Source organism: Oryctolagus cuniculus, chromosome 6, assembly GCF_964237555.1.
Source record: "Oryctolagus cuniculus chromosome 6, mOryCun1.1, whole genome shotgun sequence".
In the NCBI taxonomy this organism is placed as follows: Eukaryota; Metazoa; Chordata; class Mammalia; order Lagomorpha; family Leporidae; genus Oryctolagus; species Oryctolagus cuniculus.
Genome location: NC_091437.1, coordinates 125,694,584 through 125,712,271, shown reverse-complemented (window position 1 = coordinate 125,712,271; position 17,688 = coordinate 125,694,584). Strand labels below are relative to the sequence as shown.

The window sequence follows — 17,688 nt, the reverse complement described above, 5'->3', positions numbered from 1 at the left end:
TTACATCAGCCTAAATTAGCATTTTACAGTTACAGAAACCTCCTAATATCTCTTAATAAAACAGTTTGCCACTGACCTTAAACCTGTCTGCTTTGCTCAGATATAAAAGGTGCTGATAGACCAGGGAGGGGTCTTTATCCACGAGATGGTTCTTCAGAGCCTGAACCAGGAGGAGGAACGTATCCCCTTCAAGTTTGTTACTCAACAACACGGGCAGCTCTTCGGGCGCAGTGGAGGCTAAAAGGTGCGCACAGGCCGCCTTATCTTTCCTCAGACTGATAGCGTTGATGGCCTGGCCGAACTCGTAGGCATTGTGCGGCCTGGCGAGCGGAAGTTCTTCCAAGTGTTCCAGCGGCCCGTTGCGTCCCTCGCCCTTCTCAGACGCCGGGCTGTCGGCGAGGCCGTCCTCCCTGGTTGGCTGGGGCTCCCTGTCACGGCACTCAGTCACCTGCAGGAGGGACAGAGCAACAGTCACCACACAGACCCCCAAGTAATTTCTTTAGGAAGAGAAGCGTTGGGGTGTAAGAATCCAGTTCATAAAAGTATTCCTCTGGAAAGTTATTTTAAAAACTCTGATGTTGAAAATATGAAATTTTATCTTTGGAACTGTTGCATGAAATAAACAGCTATAAAATAATTATTATGAAAATACTGCATTTACTCTTAGTTCCTTATCGTTTAACACAGGTGTTTCTCCTTTAAGGGAATAAGCTTCCCCTCTCCTCCTGGCCTCGGAGGGGATGCACCAGACCCGGGGTGGGATTTTAGCGCTGAAGACTGCCCAGGAGTCCAGGGCCTGACAGTCCTCACTAACGGGCGCTCTGTGTAGTCACAGAGGCAGGTTGGACCCTGAGGAGGTCAGTTTCAGAGTGCTAAGGTCTGAGCCCGTCTGGGAGAATCTCACGGGGTGTGGCCTGCAGGGCCCCTGAAACCCAGTCAGGTCTGCCAGGAGTCCCAGGGCTGCCCTGCGGTGGAAGCTGTGCGAATCACAGGCCTTACGGCGGGGGGGCGGAGACTGCCAGCACGGCCTGTGCGCCTGCGCAGGGAAATACAGTGGCTCGTTCTCCCTGCAGGAAGTGCCATCTTTGTCACTAGTTACAGCTTTTCCAGCGATGTAGAACTCTGAGGAGTATGACCTTAGAGTCTCGTATAGGAGCCCCAAAAGAGTACGTTCAGTAATGATCAGTTACAAATACCTCTTGAATCTCGATTTTCTTCCTCTCCTTGCCTTTGTTGAGTGATGCCGTCTCATCCTTAGTATTAAGGAATCTGGTGACCTCTTCCAGTTCCATCTTTGCCTCAACAATATTTGGGTCTAGTAGGAGAACTTTATTGAGATCGGTTAAGCTTTTCTGATAATTCTGGAAGTGGGAAGACAGCGAAAAGAACTTCCATAAATACAAGGCTGGGACTTGAGTTACCCTGAGTGGGGTGAGCGAGGACGTGAGTCACAGAGAGTGTGCACACGGCTTCCAACAGATGCACCCTGTGCAGGGGCTCCGCCTGCGGCTGAAGCACCTGGGTGATAGCCCATCACCCAGGGGACATCCTCTCCAAGGCAGAGCACAGAACCCCGCGTGGGAAAGCTCCATTCTGGATCACCACGGCCTCGTGTGGCAGGCATCTGCCTGCTGAGCGAATGGAAGAATGAGCATCTTGCATTAGCGCCTGCCCCAGTTCTCTCACCTGTAAGAGGACAGACACTCTGCGAGTCACAAGACTGTGCCCAGGAATCCATAAATGAGTGGTTTCAGGCCGTAAGTGGCTACACAAATGGGAGTGCCACTGTGAACTCACGCTCCACTAAACCCTTCAGAATTGACCACTACTGAAGAGGAGCTAGAGCCGGCACAAGTCAGAAAATAATTTGCAAAGAGGAATCTAAGGTTACCGAGACACCGCAGAGTCCCAGAACCACTAGCCAGACCTCCCCCTCGATTAACCCACACTGTGAGGAGGCGAAGAACTGCAATGAAGTGTGTGACCCCTTGTATGCGCGACCGGGGGCTGAGCCACACAGCAGTGAGCCGGTGGTGACACTGAGCCGGTGGTCCTGCGACACTCCGGAGGGTCTCGCTGTGACGCCACATCACGTCCCTCCCCGTCCCCCAGCAGAGGTGACACTGTTGAAAGGGACAGCCTCAAGTGTGCTGGAACTGATGGAGTCTCCGCGACAGTACACGGTGTACCACCAGTAACATACCACTGTGACACGGGCAGCTGGCCGAGCCTGCACGTGGCGGCAGGAGGCGCGAGGCTGCAGCAGCCGAGGCGCTCTACTCCCCCGTCAGCCCTGCAAGCGCTAACCTCTACCGGCCCCTCCTTAAAAAGTGAGGAGACGGAAGTGCCCAGAAGGCGGAGCCTAGCACCCGTGAGCTCTGGACACATCCCGAAACGGAAGTCCAGCACCACAGGAGCGGACACCGTCACTCCCTCGGCCTAAGCAGCACCCTGCCTGCTCACCACCCTTAGGCGGGTAGTAGCACGGGGGCAGGCGAGGACCGAGAGAGGGCAGCGGCAGAGCAGGGGCCGCGTTCACTCCCTTCACAGACGGCCACTGAGCTCGTCCCTGTGCCGGGAGCGGCGACCGCCATGGCTGGACCACACCGCGGCAGAAGGTTACATCCGATGAGGGGAAAAGTGAATAGAGTAATTATGGGCTGGCGCAGTGACGAAAGGCGGGGCCTGAGATGGGTATTAACAAGGGAGAGGCTGGAGGGGGCAGAGCCTAAGGACGAAGTGTGGACTTTCCACGGTGCTGACCGCAGCCCAGCAGCAGGCCTTTTTAGAAAGATACAATATAAACCCACGTGTCTGACAGTATTTACCATTCATAGACAGACAAGGGACCGGCGCTGTGGTGCAGCGGGTTAAAGCCCTGGCCTGAAGCACCACCATCCCATATGGGAATCCCAGCTGCTCCACTTCCGATCCAGCTCTCTGCTGTGGCCTGGGAAAGCAGAGGAAGATGGCTCAAGTGCTTGGGCCCCTGTACCCATGTGGGAGACCCAGAAGAAGCTCCTGGCCTCTGGGGAGTGAACCAGCAGATGGAAGACCTCTCTGTCTCTCTGCATATGCCTCTCTGTAACTCTGCTTTTCAAATAAATAAATTTTTTAAAAACAGATATGCAAAAACCATAAATGCAGTAATTATAAAAAATTATCCTGACTATTCTGGCCTCCTAGTACCCTCTGTTAGCTGGAAATAATCCCTAAGGGGCTCCATGCCTTACCTCCGTACCCTCAGTGCCTAGCACATAAATGAAGCTCAATAATTTGTAATGAAGGCAAACTGTTACCTTTCCTTCCGAGAAACAGCTATGCGTGAAGGAAAGCCTGTAGTGTTTACAACTAGCACACACAAGCCACCTAGGAAACAAGAGATCGGAGGAGAGTGCTCAGCTGGACCCCGCAGGCAGTGCACCTGCTATGACCGGTGAACCCCGGTCACCCAACGCCACTTCCTCAGCACAGGCTCAGGGGCAAATAGATTCCAGTCCCCCCACATTTTGTAAGCAGTTATAGTCTTTGAAGATTCTGAAATTGAATTCACTTGTCACACAGCTCAGACTACTGGACATAGAAATCAAGCTATAAGAAATCAGCCCCAAAAACCACGTCACTAGCCTCATCAGCTAACAGGAGTAGTCATAATTGGGATTATCTTTCTGCATCATGATACAATTTCTAGAATTCCTGCCTTGGAAGTATGACATTCCAGTCTCACTGAGTACACCTTCTGACCTCTGAGTCAGCGCAGCAGGTTGAGAGAGACAGGTAGCATGAGGCGAGCCTGCTCTAAGTCTGGACATCAGTCAGTGTATAAGTCATTCAGATTTACCCTCATGGGCTCAGATCACCAAGCTCAGAGGGCTGAGGAAATCTTCCAAGCCTGTCTTCATTCGTGCTGCCACCGCCATCCAGGAACTCCTCACCCGAGGTTTACACGAGTGTGCTGATGCACAGACTGCCCGCGTTAGACACGCATGCGACTGCATGACCACCCCCTCCCAGGAAAACCCAGCTATTCCCCTGTCAGCCCTGGGCATGGGCTTAGAAGAATTATCTCAAACTCTGGACTCTGCCTCTTCCTCAAACCTGTTCTTCCTCCTGAACGCCCCCACCGTCGCCTGTGCTGTTTAGCCTGCTGGGCCTGAGCCCTGGGATGGGCCCCTCTCATCTCCCCCGTGTGTTCTGTTCTCTGGATCCCATCAGCTTCTACCATTAACCCAGCCTCCAGTCGGCCCCCTCGCTTTCAGTGTGGGGCAGCCTCCATCCCCCGACAAGTCTGCACGTTGACATTCTAAGTCTCAGGACCACAGGACGGGACTGTATCCACTGGAGACACGGACTTTACAGGTGATGGAGTTCAAGGAGCTCATAAGGCTGGCCCCTGACCCAGTACAACTGGCATTCTCCAAAAGGAAGTGTGGCTGGAGGTACACACGGGGGAGCCCGTGTGAAGACATGACAGTGTGGCCACCTACAGGCCACGGAGAGTGACGTCCAAAGAAACCAGCCCCGGCCTCATCTCAGACTTCTGGTTTTCTCCAGAACTGAGAAAATCAGTTTCTGTTGTCTAAGCCACATAGTTCCTGATGCTTTGTTTCAGCAGCTCTAGCCAATGAACACACCTCTCTCTCCCGCCTTCAGGGGCCTTGGGGCCCTCCTACCATCCTGCTCCAAACAGTCCCCTCTGATCCACCTTCTGTGGGGTCCCCGTCACTTACAGGATGAAGTCCAACCTGCTCCTGGCCTCTGGCTGTATGATTTGGGAACAAGCCCATGAAATACATGCACAGGAATGTCATAGTCACTTTGTTCATTACACCCCCGAACTGAAAACCATCCACTAGGCGTCATCAGCTAGTGAATATGCCAGCACGTGTGGTAGATTCATAAAACTCAGTGATGGGCCAGCGCCACAGCTCACTAGGCTAATCCTCCACCTGCGGCACCGGCACTCCAGGTTCTAGTCCCAGTCAGGGCGCCAGATTCTGTCCCGGTTGCTCCTCTTCCACTCCAGCTCTCTGCTGTGGCCAGGGAGTACAGTGGAGGATGGCCCAAGTGCTTGGGCCCTGCACCCCATGGGAGACCAGGAGAAGCACCTGGCTCCTGCCTTCAGATTGGTGCAGCATGCCGGCCACAATGCGCCGGCCGTAGCGGCCACTTGGGGGGTGAACCGACAGAAAAAGGAAGACCTTTCTGTCTCTCTCTCTCATTGTCTAACTCTGCCTGTCGGGAAAAAAAAAAAAAAAAAAAAAAAACACAGTGATGAACAGGTTCTGAAACTCATAAAATATGGGTGAAGTTCAAATTATGCTGAGTCAAAGGAGCCAGGGAGAGAGCACGTTCTATGTGCTGATGCTGAGGTCAAAAGGAAGCAAACTGATCTGTACTGGTGGAATCAATGAGTGGTTGCCACGGGGCAGGTGAGGAGGAGGGAGGGAGACACTGCAAAGGGGCAGGGAACTTTCTAGAGATGCAGATGTTCTTTACTGTGAATGGAATGATGGCTACAGGGATATACACTTACCAAGAGTCAGTGACCTACAAAGTGCAAACCAGACCTTAATAAAACTGCCTTTAGGAAAACAGCATTTGGGGCAATGCCATTTTCCAATGTGTTTTGGTTTTTCATGGAGGAGGTATTTCCTACATAGGTGCCCATTTATTAATATTCCCATGCAGAGGAATCTGCACAAAGAAAGGTAATGGCACAACACCCTCTTTCTGCTACACTACTGAGGTGGTTTTTCAGAGGAATGTCACTGGCCAATCACAGCTTAAGGCCTGGCCCACTGGCAGCCTCCAGCCCTGTGAAGTGCCGCCACCGACTTCCACTGGGTGGCGCTCTTCCGTTAGCATGCTTTCCCCTGTCCCCGCTGCGAGAGCCAGTGCCATCACTGCAGGCTTGCACTAATTCAGTAACAAAACGTCCTGGCCCCTGAAGCGAACCTACTGTCGCCAGCAACACCTCCTAGGAAACTAGAAAATGCACGTGTGACGCTGAGGTCATCCTAGAGCCCAGGTGCGTAGCTGCCCCTTCTGTGGCGTTCACACAGCGGAATCACCTAACGACACTGCTCAGAACACCCCGTCATCGGGAAGCAACACATGACCCTAAACCCTGACTTGCAAGCTGGAAGTTACCTTGGAAATGACGAAGCCCCACAGCAGAGGCAGGGAGAGGCCTGAGGTCCGCTCCAGGCGGCAGGGCTGTTAGTATACAGTACTAGACTTAGACCCCGGGACTGCCGCAGCCCCACTCCGTGATCCTGAGATTCGTGAAAACCACTTGGTTTCTCCCGAGCTGAAGCGCAGACGTGCCCTGAAGAGGCGGCGTCCTCACCTTGAGTCCCTTGTGAGCCAGCGCCCGGCGGTAGCACGCCTTCACGTTCCCGGCATCCATCTGCAGTGCCTGATCGCAGTCCCGCTTGGCCTCTTCAAACTGACACAGCTTCAGGTAGCACAGAGCTCTGCGTGATGGAACGGAACCGGTATTAGGAATGGTCAAGCCTGCAGGTCTGAGAATTCAGACAGCTCAGAGACACCAAAAATTTCCTCGGCAAGTCTGTTGCTAGGGGCCAGTGCTGTGGCGAAGCGGGTTAAGCCACTCTCGTCAGTGATGCCGGTTTGAGTCCTGGCTGCTCCACTTCTGATCCAGCTCCCTGCTAATGCACCTGGGAAAGCAGCAGAAGATGGCCCAAGAGCTTGGGCCCTTGCACGCACATGGGAGACCCAGATCAAACTCCTGTCTCTTGGCTTTAATCTGATGCCCAGCCCTGGGCATTGTGGCCATTTGGGAAGTGGACCACGAAATGGAAGACTTTCTTTGCCTCTGTCTTTCCCTCTCTGTAACTCTTTCAAATAAATAATCTTTAAAAAAAAAAAATCCGTTGCTAAACCAAAGCTATTTCAACAAAAATGTAGCATCTGACTCCAGTGTATATGAAGTTAGGACCCTGGGGATAGGGCTGCACACAAAACAGTCCCAGGCCTCAAGGAAGATGCACTCCAGCAAAAGGAACCAGGAGACAATCAAAAGCAAACACTAAAACCTGCAAGGGACGCTCTGGTGCCCACGGCGGAGAGCAGCAGGTCTGGTGGGGCTGAGCGAGGGCTGGGGCAGTCAGGGAAGACTTCCCTGAAGAAGTGACATTTAAGCAGAAATCCAGAGCATGAAGCAAGACTTCTCCAAGGGCACAGCCGGTGCACAGCCCCACACCGGTGAGAGCACGGTGCTCTTGGTGAATGAAGCTCCACGGAGCAGGCATTGGGCACAGCAGTAAGATGCTGCTTGCCCATATCAGGGCGCATGGGCTCAAGTCCTGGCTGCCCTGCTTCCCATCCAGCTCCCTGCTACTGCACCACCCATGTGGGAGGCTCGGATGGAGTTCCAGACTCCTGGCTTGGACCTGGCCCAGCCTTGGTTGTTGTGGCCAACTGGAGAGTGAACTAGTGGTCAGAAGATCTTTCTCTCTAAATCCTCCCCCCCCCCCCAATGCTCTGCCTTTAAAATAAACACGTGATCAATCTTACTAAAATGGCAGCTGAGTAGCACTCTAGAACAACCTGCCTCTTCCTACCAATGACGATGAAAGATGCCGGCGCCTTCCCTCCACAGAGAAGGAAAAGGGCGTCCTTCCATAGAGCCCGTTTTGAAAGGCTGCCGGCTGCTGCTCCTCCTGCACGGCACCATGTCCCTGCAGCCGGCTGCTGCGAGGCCGGACAGCAGGAAACCAAAGCAGAGCGGCACTCGCGACAGCAGCTTGCGGGGACCTGGTGACGCAGAGCCGGACCCCGTCCCGTCCCGTGCCCGCCGCCTGCTTCCAACCCCTTCGAGCCCCCCTCCCGCCCCACTCCTCTCCGCAGCACCCTCTGAGGACCACCTACTGGATAAACTCCTGGAACAAGATGAGGCACTCTGGCGACTGATTATCTTATTCATGACCTCCTCAGCACCATACAGAAAAGCCACCCAGGACTTGCCTGTTCGTATATATGGCACATTCCTTGTTGTTGATCTTCAAGCATTCGCTGTATTTACTGAGGGCATCTGTGTAGTTTTTGTCCTTTACACACCGATTCCCTTCCTCCTTCAGGGCTTTAAACATGCTGTCATCTAGGGGACCAAAAAAAAAAAAAAACCAGAGGAGGGGTTCAGGTGAGCGCCTCTCTGGGGGGCTGCAGCACAGCCGCAGGTGCACCTTGCACTGCAAATGAACCAAGGTCAGTCCAAACGCAGCCCTCTAAAACTGGCTGTAAGCAAAGATGAGGGCCTCCTTCTAAGCCTGTTACTTTCTAACTAGGCAGTGACACAGCAGCAGTTCTGTTAGGCTCCCCTGGACGCTGGAACTAGGAAGAGGCCAGAACCACCTCCAAGACAGAACCGAGCCAGGTGAGCGCCCCAGCGCAGCAGGACCAGTCTCCAGCAGGCTGCTCCTGGGAACTTGCAGGATCTCGGTTCCCACCGAGGCCTAGCCCGCTTCCCCAGCAGCCCCGGCCACTCCGGGCTCAGGCTACGCTGCAGGTACCACAGCAGCAGTCCACAAAACGCAGATGCAGACATCCACAGTGCCGGCTCAGGAACTACTGCACTGGTCGCGAACACATCCGAGTGGACATCTACCCGGCAGCCCCAGCTCCCCCAGGGGTCACACCTCCTCCGCTCTCTGCTCTCGTGCTTTAGGTAACGCAACGCCCAGCCCAGCCCAGCCCAGCCCAGCGCAGCCCTCTGCGGTGATCCCTCACAGTCAGGACCTCCTGCTCCCTTGAGCACGATAAGCCAAGTGGGCAGGGACGGGCTAGGAGAGCCGGTCAAACACGGGAAGATTTCTGTGGCAGATTCTCAGCGGTAATTCTCGCTCTACGCCCTGGGCTGTTTTAAGGCAAGAGCAGGAGCTATGAGAATGAGGCCCATGGAGCCAGGGAGAGGCCAGGATGGACAGCACAGAGGAGCCTCTGGGTCCTGAAGCCAGCCATGGGGACTCGTGCTCAGCCAGCGCCAGTGGGCAGTTCTGTGCTGAAGCCATTGACCCTGGGCTTTCTGTTACCTGCAGCCCAAGTGCCGCTACTGTTCACAGCACATTCCTATGACGTCACGGTGAGCACGGCTGACCCTGCTCCTCAGAGGCCCTCAACGTTCACCCAGCTACCACCTGTTTAGCCCGCGTGCTTGGGAGAGGCTGATCCCTTGGATCAGGGAGCCAGGCCAAAGCCAATCAGCGTGTGACATTTACTTCATGAAAGAGACTGGCTCAGGAGCAGGCACATGGCCCAATTCAGACCAACAGGAGAGCGGGTGGGCTTGGGGGCAACAGACTCCCCCATTATTAACCGAATGCCACCGAGGACACTGGCGGTCTCCCTCCCCTGGCACACCGGTGTGTGTGACGTGATGCCTGCGCCAGCTACTGCTCTCTTGTTTCTGCCGTAGCCTGGGGCCCTGCAGTTGTGTGAACCAATACTGCCCCTTAGAGTTGAACTTGCAAAGCCAAGTTTTCAAACACGCAGGAAGTATTAAAACTTAAGGTTTTAAACCTATGCGATAACATTACCCTATGGAGTAACTTGATGTATAATAAAAATCCATAAATTAAAATTTGAAACATACCTTAAGTACTGCAATCTAAAAAAAAATCTTCTGAGGCAATGAATTTGTAATATAAACTGGCAATTTAAGTGATCTTACTTGTCCTCGTGCACAAAGTTAATTTTTCATCTTTTATTTCAAGTCACAGAATATTTCTGCCTATGTTTCACATTTCAAAAGGTCTCACAGCAACCACGGAGCCACATGAGACTTCCCTGGGATCCTGGCATACAAAGTCTAAAACAGAACAATATCACAGAGAATTGTGTCCCTCGACTTGCCGGAAGACTGCGCCGTCCAGCACCTACCCTCCAGCGTCTTCGTCCATTCTCACTCATCCTCGTGCTGCCCATTTGCCGCTGCACAGATCTGCGTGCGGTCTGCGAGCAGAGACAGCCGCCCCTAACCGAGCAAGCACTTAGGGTCAGGCCCCACGCATCATGGGCGCCAGTGCCCGCGACTTCCTAGGACTGCTGGGCCGTCTGGAAGCCGTGGCAGGCGTTCCCCGCCGTGCTTTGTGGGCAGTCAAGGGTTGACGGTCCCACCCCAGCGAGTCGGGCATCGTGGGCCCGGAACCTCCGGGCCCCTGCCAGACAAAGCCCGGGCTGGGGACACGGCACGTTCCCAAACCTACGGGTGCTGTGCGATTGTGGCTTTAAGGCAGAAACCGGGAGTAAAAACCATTGATTAAAGACTTACTATAGGCACAGCCACGACGAGAATGCCAACCGTGATAAAAGGCGCGAGGCAGAACCTGCTAGATTTATAATATGGGGTTTTATTTTATTAAACACACCAATCTCTCCTTTAGCCTCATCATACACATGGTCTGCTAGAGAGGCATATACTACTTAGTTCTGTTTTCTTCATCTTAACACTACTACTAACTTCACGTTTCGTAAGAGGTTACCATAGGCTGACACAGTCAGCAGGTGTACTACTATTTTATACATCCAAGCATACCTCAAAAAGTTCATGGAAAACAGAACTGAAAGTGTGGTACACGAAAAAACGTATGCACAGTTTTTTCCACAATATTCATTACCCATGAACTTTCCTAAGATCCCTCATAGCCTTCACTTGTTCCTAACAATGCCCCGCACCCCAAGATGGTTATTAATATTCCCCCTCATTCATATACACGAGGACACGGGGAGCATGAAGCAACCCCCAAGACCATGTAGCTACAGAGGGAGAGCAGGGATCAACTTCAGCCCAGGTCTGACGCCAGAGCGCATGCTCCCATCTGCACGTCACTGTGAACGCAGGACGACCTCGGCGGAAACGAACCTGTGCTGTCCGGCGGGCGGGGGCCGCTGAAGTCTCCCTCTTGGTTAGGGGTTGTCTCTGCAGCAGGGCGCCAGCCTGGCACTGGGGCAGGAGTGGGCACGGCAGGGATGGGCGACAGCTTCTCCCGCCAGCTGGGTCCGTCCAGCTCCATTAGGATTCTTGTGATTCTAAAGAGAACACGCGTTTGCTGCGTCGACCATGTGATCTGCACGTGTGTACAGCTTGCACAGGCACACAGTTTCAAAAAGGACTCAAAAAAGTTGCCATAAAGGATGTAACCTTAGACCATATTTTAGCCAAAATAAAAATTAAGACATTTTTAATGTATTAATAAATTTAATTTGTAATTTGTTAAAAAGTTTGTAACTTAGACACAATAATAAATTTCCATTTTTGAAAAAGTGGAATATAACACTAAAATGTAAGAGGCCTAGAGAAGAAATGTCCCCGTGGTATTTAATACAGCCACTAAAACAACAGTGTGTTGCTCTTGACAACCATCAGAAGTACTCTGCAATGTCTATGTCCAAAGCAGACAGGAGCGTGGCTGAAGGCAGGTCCAGGATGGATGAGGGCTGGCCATTACAGTGTTTACATGTGGCTCAAACACTCCTTCTCCTTGTAAGTCTGGCATCTCCCGTCACTTGTTTTCATATGAGTAAAGAAGAAAAACAGGCCCCTGGCATTTTCTCCAAGGGCCTTTGAAGGAATGACATTGGCTAAATATGCTAAGATTCAGACTGGCATCCCTGACCTCCACTCTCTCATTCTGTAGACACACGAGATGTCACACTAAGATTTAACAACCAAATTCAGTTATGCCTCTGGGACGACCCTGGTTATAAAAGACGCTTCCCAAGACGGAGAGGGTTTACTGGTGAAATGCATCCACATCGACCACCTCTGTGGTCTCGCATATTCTTTGTGTGAAAAATGTTTCTGTTTACAAACACACAAATACAACGCACTACACTCTCTTCAAACAAGTTTCAACAGCAACCTTTGGTCATGACTAAATCTCATATCTTAGTGTAAATTTTTTTTTAGTGAATGTATAACCACCCATTACCGTGGGAGAAAAAGGAGCTTCAGAAAAAAAGAAATTTTAAGCAAAACCTGTATTACCAGCAGGGAGGGAGGAAGAAGCAGCTGAAAAGAGATGCTGTGTTGCCAGGGAGTAAATAAGTTTATGCAGGGAAATTTAACATATTAATTTTCCTGGAGAGGGGAGAGAGGAATATGGTTAATGGAAGATGGAACAAAACAAACACAGGTGTTTAAATGAAAATAATCAGCTGCTGCTGCTGAATTGCCCATAATGAACTGGAATAGATGGGGACAGCAAAAATATGGGATTCACAAAAAAGGAACAGTGAAAATTCTGAAATAGAAACTTTAGATAAGAAACCAGACGAAGCCGCCAAACCTTGGGAAATGCATCAGCAAGAACCATTCTCAATTGTAAAATGATTGACGTAGAAAAGCCAGCTTGAATACACTGAAAACTATCATCCAATCCTCAAACATTTAAAGACAGAATTACCAAACGACCCAGCCATGCTGCTCCCAGGTCTATCCCCAAAAAGGAACTGAAGACAGGCAAGCGAGCAAAGCTGGCCCGTGAGCGCTCACGGCAGCCCTGCTCACGGGAGCCGATGGCTGGGAATGACCCCAGAGCCGAGGAGCAAACCAGAGGCGACGCACACAGGGGAGAGCCAGCCAGTGACCGCGAGGAGCGAGGGCGGACACGCACGTCACACGGCAAAGGCCCGGAGTCGACCTTGCCGTCTGCGTGGGCTCTCCACTCTAGATCCGTCCCCACGCCAGGGAGCAGATCCGGGAGGGGATAACACGCGGACAGGTTTCCCTCCAGGGTGACGGGAACGGGAACGACCGGGGGCCACGTTACAGCACGCGGGAGCAGGCTGAATGCCGCCGGGGTCCGCTCTCCGCTCGCTTCATGCGTTACCTCCATTTCTAAAAGGGCCCGGAGCACAAGGCCCAGCAATGGGAGTAGCCCCGGCCTCAGACAATTCTCGCTTCAAATCACCCCGCCAACCACTAACGAGGTTCCCTAAAGTGCCTTTGGATCAGGCCCTGCTCCCCGGCAGCTACTTCCTTCCGTCACCTTGTCACCTCCAAGACGATCCTACTTCTGCAAACCACCAGGCAGAGGACGGGGCAAATTCAGAGCAGCGCCCCACAGGCAGAGGTTAGGCCGACATCCAAGTGCCTGGGTTCAACTCCCGCTCCAGCGCCTGGTTCCAGCTTCCTGCCGGTGCTGACCCCGGGGAGTCCCTGGGGAGGGCTCAAGTACTTGGGTCTCCGCCACGCTCCCCGGAGACCTGGACTGTTTTTCCAGCTCCGAGCTTTGGCCTGGCCCAACGCCAGCAGTTATGGACATGTGGAGAGCCAAACAGAATGGGAGTGCTCAATCTCACTCGCTCCTCTCTGTTTGCATCTGCTTCCCAAATACATTCCAGGTTGGTTTTTTTGTTTGTTTTTGTTTTACCTTCAAAGCAAAGCCCTTTGCAAAGCGCATGCGTGAGAATGCACGCCCCGCCCCTGATTTCACTGGGGCTGCGTGGGGTGGCAGTCACAGAGATGGATAAGGCACGTGGCTGACCTCAAGGCGCTCTCAGGAGAGCGGCAGGAGAAGAGTTTGGCAATAGAGAACACAACAGAGACTGTAAAAGCACCGTGGGAGCAGGGTACCAAGGCCCAGCACGATGTGAACGGGAACCTAAGGCGGAGAAACGGTGGGTCAGGGCCGGTGTTTTGAAGCCTCCCACTAAAGGATGAGAAGGAAGTCAACAGAGAAAAGGGGACAGGGCGCTCCGGCGACGGCAGCAGGTGCACGTGGTGAGGCAGCCACGCAGCTCACGACCCAAGAGTCGGCAGACGTCTGGGGCTTGGGCCCGCCCCACACCGCCACAAGTAACCACTACACAGCACCGCCCTTTCTTCTCACCCGGCTGGGATCAGACGGGCTCCGGGGAGGGGGTGGGCACCGAGGGTGGCCCTATCTTTCCAGTAGTTGTCTCCAGAGTGGGCTGGGACCCGTGAGGGCGGATGCATGATTTAGAAAGCAAGCGATCGAAACCTACCTTTGTCGTCTCTTCAGGGTCCTCAGGTTCCAGCGTCAGCAGCCACCTCAGGCACTCGCTCTCTGCAACAGCCACAGCCCGCACAGACAAGGGGGCCTGATGGCCGCGGGGGCCCGCACAGCTCACTAACAAATTTTCCTGTCGGGGTGCCTCTGCCTCACGCCAAGCATACCCCCGGCCACGTTCCAATTGGCTGACAATCCAAGACCGAGGCGGCTTCTCCCCTCTTTGGCTTTCCTGGGGAAAGTGGGGCATGGCACCCTGGACCAGCACAGGGCACCGCGTCAGCACCTCGGGACCTGAGAAATGACTCTTGGGGTGAATGATGGGACCGCAGGCTGCACAAGGCGCGACTGTCACATTTCACCTGAGAGCAATTTACAAAGTCCAGGCATTCTTGCCTTCCCATTGGCACTTGAGGGGTAAACAGGTCACAACAAAATCGGGGATGCAAAGTCTCAGCCATTGCAGCTTTATAACTCAGTACCACCGGAGACAGGTGACCCATCTGCAAAGGCAGGCGACACCAACGCCCAGCGCGCCCATGCCGAAGTCTGCTCTCCTGGGGAGAGACAGGCATGTCTCCACCGATAGACCCCTGCACGCCCGGCGGGGAGGGAAGATTCAACTCGGCAGTCCACACTGCGTCTCCGGACCCGATCCTTCCGTGAGTCCCCGTGTGTGAGGCCAGTGCGCACACCTGTCTAATACCACAGATCTTTAGGCAGCCAGGCTGGAGGGGTCTGCCCGACGCTGGCTCACCTGTTGACGCCGTCGTTGGCTAGCTGGATTCCGCGGTCGATCTGCAACACTGTCTTGTAATCCACGTAAGCCTTCCCGTACTGCTCTAACGTCTCAAAGGCCAGGGCTCGCCGCAGAAGAGGCTTCACTGAAAAAGGCTGAAGCTCCAGGGCTCTAAAGGAGGCAAAAGGACCCCGCGTCACGTGTGGGGACTCCACTCGTCAGCTTCCACCTGACTGACCACACCCTGCGAATGCCCGCACACGTCACAGCTCGTCTCGCGGACGCTGGCAACACGCAAGGCAGGCAAACCCGGAGGGGCAGAGCAATCGGCTGGCTGTGTGGCCGCTCTCTTTCAAACCAGAACTGAAGCACCATGTGTGTCCTCCTCCCGCCGTGATGTGTGGGCTCCCCAGGGTCCCGGAGCCCAGCACGGCACCTGGCACAGAACAGGGTCTCAACGGATTCTCGTTCCCAATAGATAGAGAGTCTTACTTGCACTGTGTATCTAAGGCAGAACCTTAATTGAGAACCACATGAGCCTGTACTACATTTTGAAGACCAGCTGGGGCCAGCGCTGTGGCATAGGGGGCAAAGCCACCCTCTGCAGTGCTGGCATCCCATATGGGTGCCGGTTCGAGTCCCAGCTGCTCCACTTCCCATCCAGCTCTCTGCTATAGCCTGGGAAAGCAGTGGAAGATGGTCCAAGTCCTTGGGCCCCTGAGCCTGTATGGGAGACCCGGAAGAAGCTCCTGGCTCTTGGATTTGGATCAGTCCAGCTCCGGCCATTGCAGCCAACTAGGGAGTGAACCAATGGATGGAAGACTTCTCTGCCTCTGCCTCTCTGTAACTGTGCCTTTCAAATAAATAAATAAATCTTTAAAAAAAAAAAAAAGACCAGCTCTTCAGGACTGTGTACAGTTCATTCTGATTCAGCAACAGCCAAAAAGTCTTCACGAATAAACCAGAAGGCAGGAAAAGAACTAAATACACAATTTCTAAGTCACGGATTTTCATTTTGCACTTTCTAGTCTATGAAGTATTTCCAGTAACATTCAAGGCGTACAAGGATACTTCACAGAAAGATGGGATAAAAGCTTATTCTGGTGCAAACATTTTGAAATCCATGCATACAAGAGGTGTTCAAAAGGGTCACAGGAAACACAACGTAGAAAGAGGTGCATAGAAAACTTAGTGTGCGGGGAAAAACAACTACACGTGGATTTCAAAATTAATTACTCTGCACCAAAGTCAACTTACCTTTCCATTCCATTTTCCCACAAACGTTTTGAAATACCCTCGTGTTTCAAGGTTTTGTTTGGAGCAACTGTGTAAAGCTATTTCAGTACTTGTGGACTTTTTTGTATTCTGAAGTGAAACACGCATTGCAGACAACGTACTCTCTGCCTTAACAAACTCGTGACGTGACGCAGTGAAGCTGTCCTGGGTGCAGGGGGCCCGGGAACCGTGGATGCACTGGAGCCTGCCTATTTAACCCCCCACTAGTAATCTTAAAAATGTGCTGTCTAGGGGAGGGTGGTGTGGCACAGTGGAGTGGCCCACGGCCTGCGACACCTGCGTCCCTGGTTTGATACACAGCTACTCCACTTCTGATCCAGCCCCCTGCTAAGGCACCTGGGAAGCGGCAGGTGATGGCTCAAGCCCTTGAGTCTGTACCACCCATGTGGGGGACCCAGATGGAGTTCTAGACTGCTGGTTTCAGCTTGGTCCAGCTCCAGCCAACGTGGCCATTTGGGGAACAAATCAGCTGCAAGAAGGAAAAGCGCACTTCCTGTCTTGAGCACCACTATGCGCGTTCCCAGTTCTGGATCCTGAGAGGCACTGAGCAAGCACCTCCTGGGGGGAGTCTCAGAGCAGCGCCCCCTGCAGCACACACAGCTGCACTGCCAGTGAGGGAGCTCCCAGTCACCCACCACTCGCCTTCCTTCACGCAGCCACGTGAAGGCTGCACCCAGCTAAGCTTAATTCTGAGGGAATACAAAGGGACTTCAAAATTCTGTGGAAAAACGGAATTAAAAGATGCATTTGTTTTGGCTCAAAAATATTTGAAATCCAGGCACAGGGTTTTTGTTGTTGTTTTAAGCCACACTTTCCACAAACTTTTTGAAGGCCCTGTGTGTTCACTGCAAACACAGATGATAAACATGGCTCTCTCACAAGCACACAGCTCTCTCCACTTCAGAGACTTCCAACACCCGGAGTACCATCATCCAATCAAGACGGCCCCAAGCAAGTGTGCGTGATGCACTTAATTTTCAGCACCTGCGGGCCTGGTTGGCATGAGGGGTTTTCCCCTGGACCACAGTCCTCAGAATGAAGACGAGCCCCGGAACAGAAACCCCCACGAAGGAAAAGAAAGCACTCACGCCTAAAACTAAACAGGCACAGCCAACTTGGAAAGCGGTGCACAGAGAACAGGCCGCCTACTGGCACTGCGGAGACCCTGCAGCGTCCAAGTTCAAGCCTGTGCGAGAGGAGCGAGCGAAAATCCTAAGCACCCCTCCTGTGTGTTTAGCCTGTCGGAACAGATGCAGAGGTTCCTGGATACCACGCCAAGGCTCCCTGGCAGATGGGAAAGTGAAGGTTTCTAGCTTTCACTGGTAAACAATGATGCTAATAAAAATGTCTACAACAATGACTTGCAAACTTTTGCTTGGGCATCACAAGCCCTCTGTATTGCACCTGAAGGCCGGGAATGGAGACCAGGAGGCCCAGGCCCCCATACCCCAGGCATGTCCAAACCCACCCCAGGACACCCCGACGGCCCCCTGGGTGCAGGCATCCACATCAAATACCTCGATCATAAACCCCAAAGACATAAACATTCCTCCCACAGGTCAAAGTCTCTCACCTTCCCCTTACTTTAAATCCCACCCCAGGTTCTTCTTTTTCAGTGTTTGACTTGTCTGGTCAGAAGAACTCATGGAACTCTCC

General features: G+C 52.9%; 1 protein-coding gene across 8 annotated transcripts in view; it reads right to left on the bottom strand.

The window, feature by feature from the left end:
• The window catches only part of SPAG1 (sperm associated antigen 1), a 132,976-nt gene that overhangs the window by 16,096 nt on the left and 99,192 nt on the right, over positions 1 to 17,688 (bottom strand). For all 8 annotated transcript variants that reach the window (XM_070075361.1, XM_051843956.2, XM_070075363.1 and 5 more), the window contains 6 exons: positions 14,755 to 14,907; positions 10,886 to 11,052; positions 7,993 to 8,125; positions 6,353 to 6,479; positions 1,197 to 1,361; positions 77 to 448 (listed from right to left, as the gene is read on the bottom strand). In XM_070075361.1, coding sequence (XP_069931462.1) covers positions 77 to 448; positions 1,197 to 1,361; positions 6,353 to 6,479; positions 7,993 to 8,125; positions 10,886 to 11,052; positions 14,755 to 14,907 — 1,117 coding nt within the window. The remainder of the gene's footprint in view (positions 1 to 76; positions 449 to 1,196; positions 1,362 to 6,352; positions 6,480 to 7,992; positions 8,126 to 10,885; positions 11,053 to 14,754; positions 14,908 to 17,688) is intronic.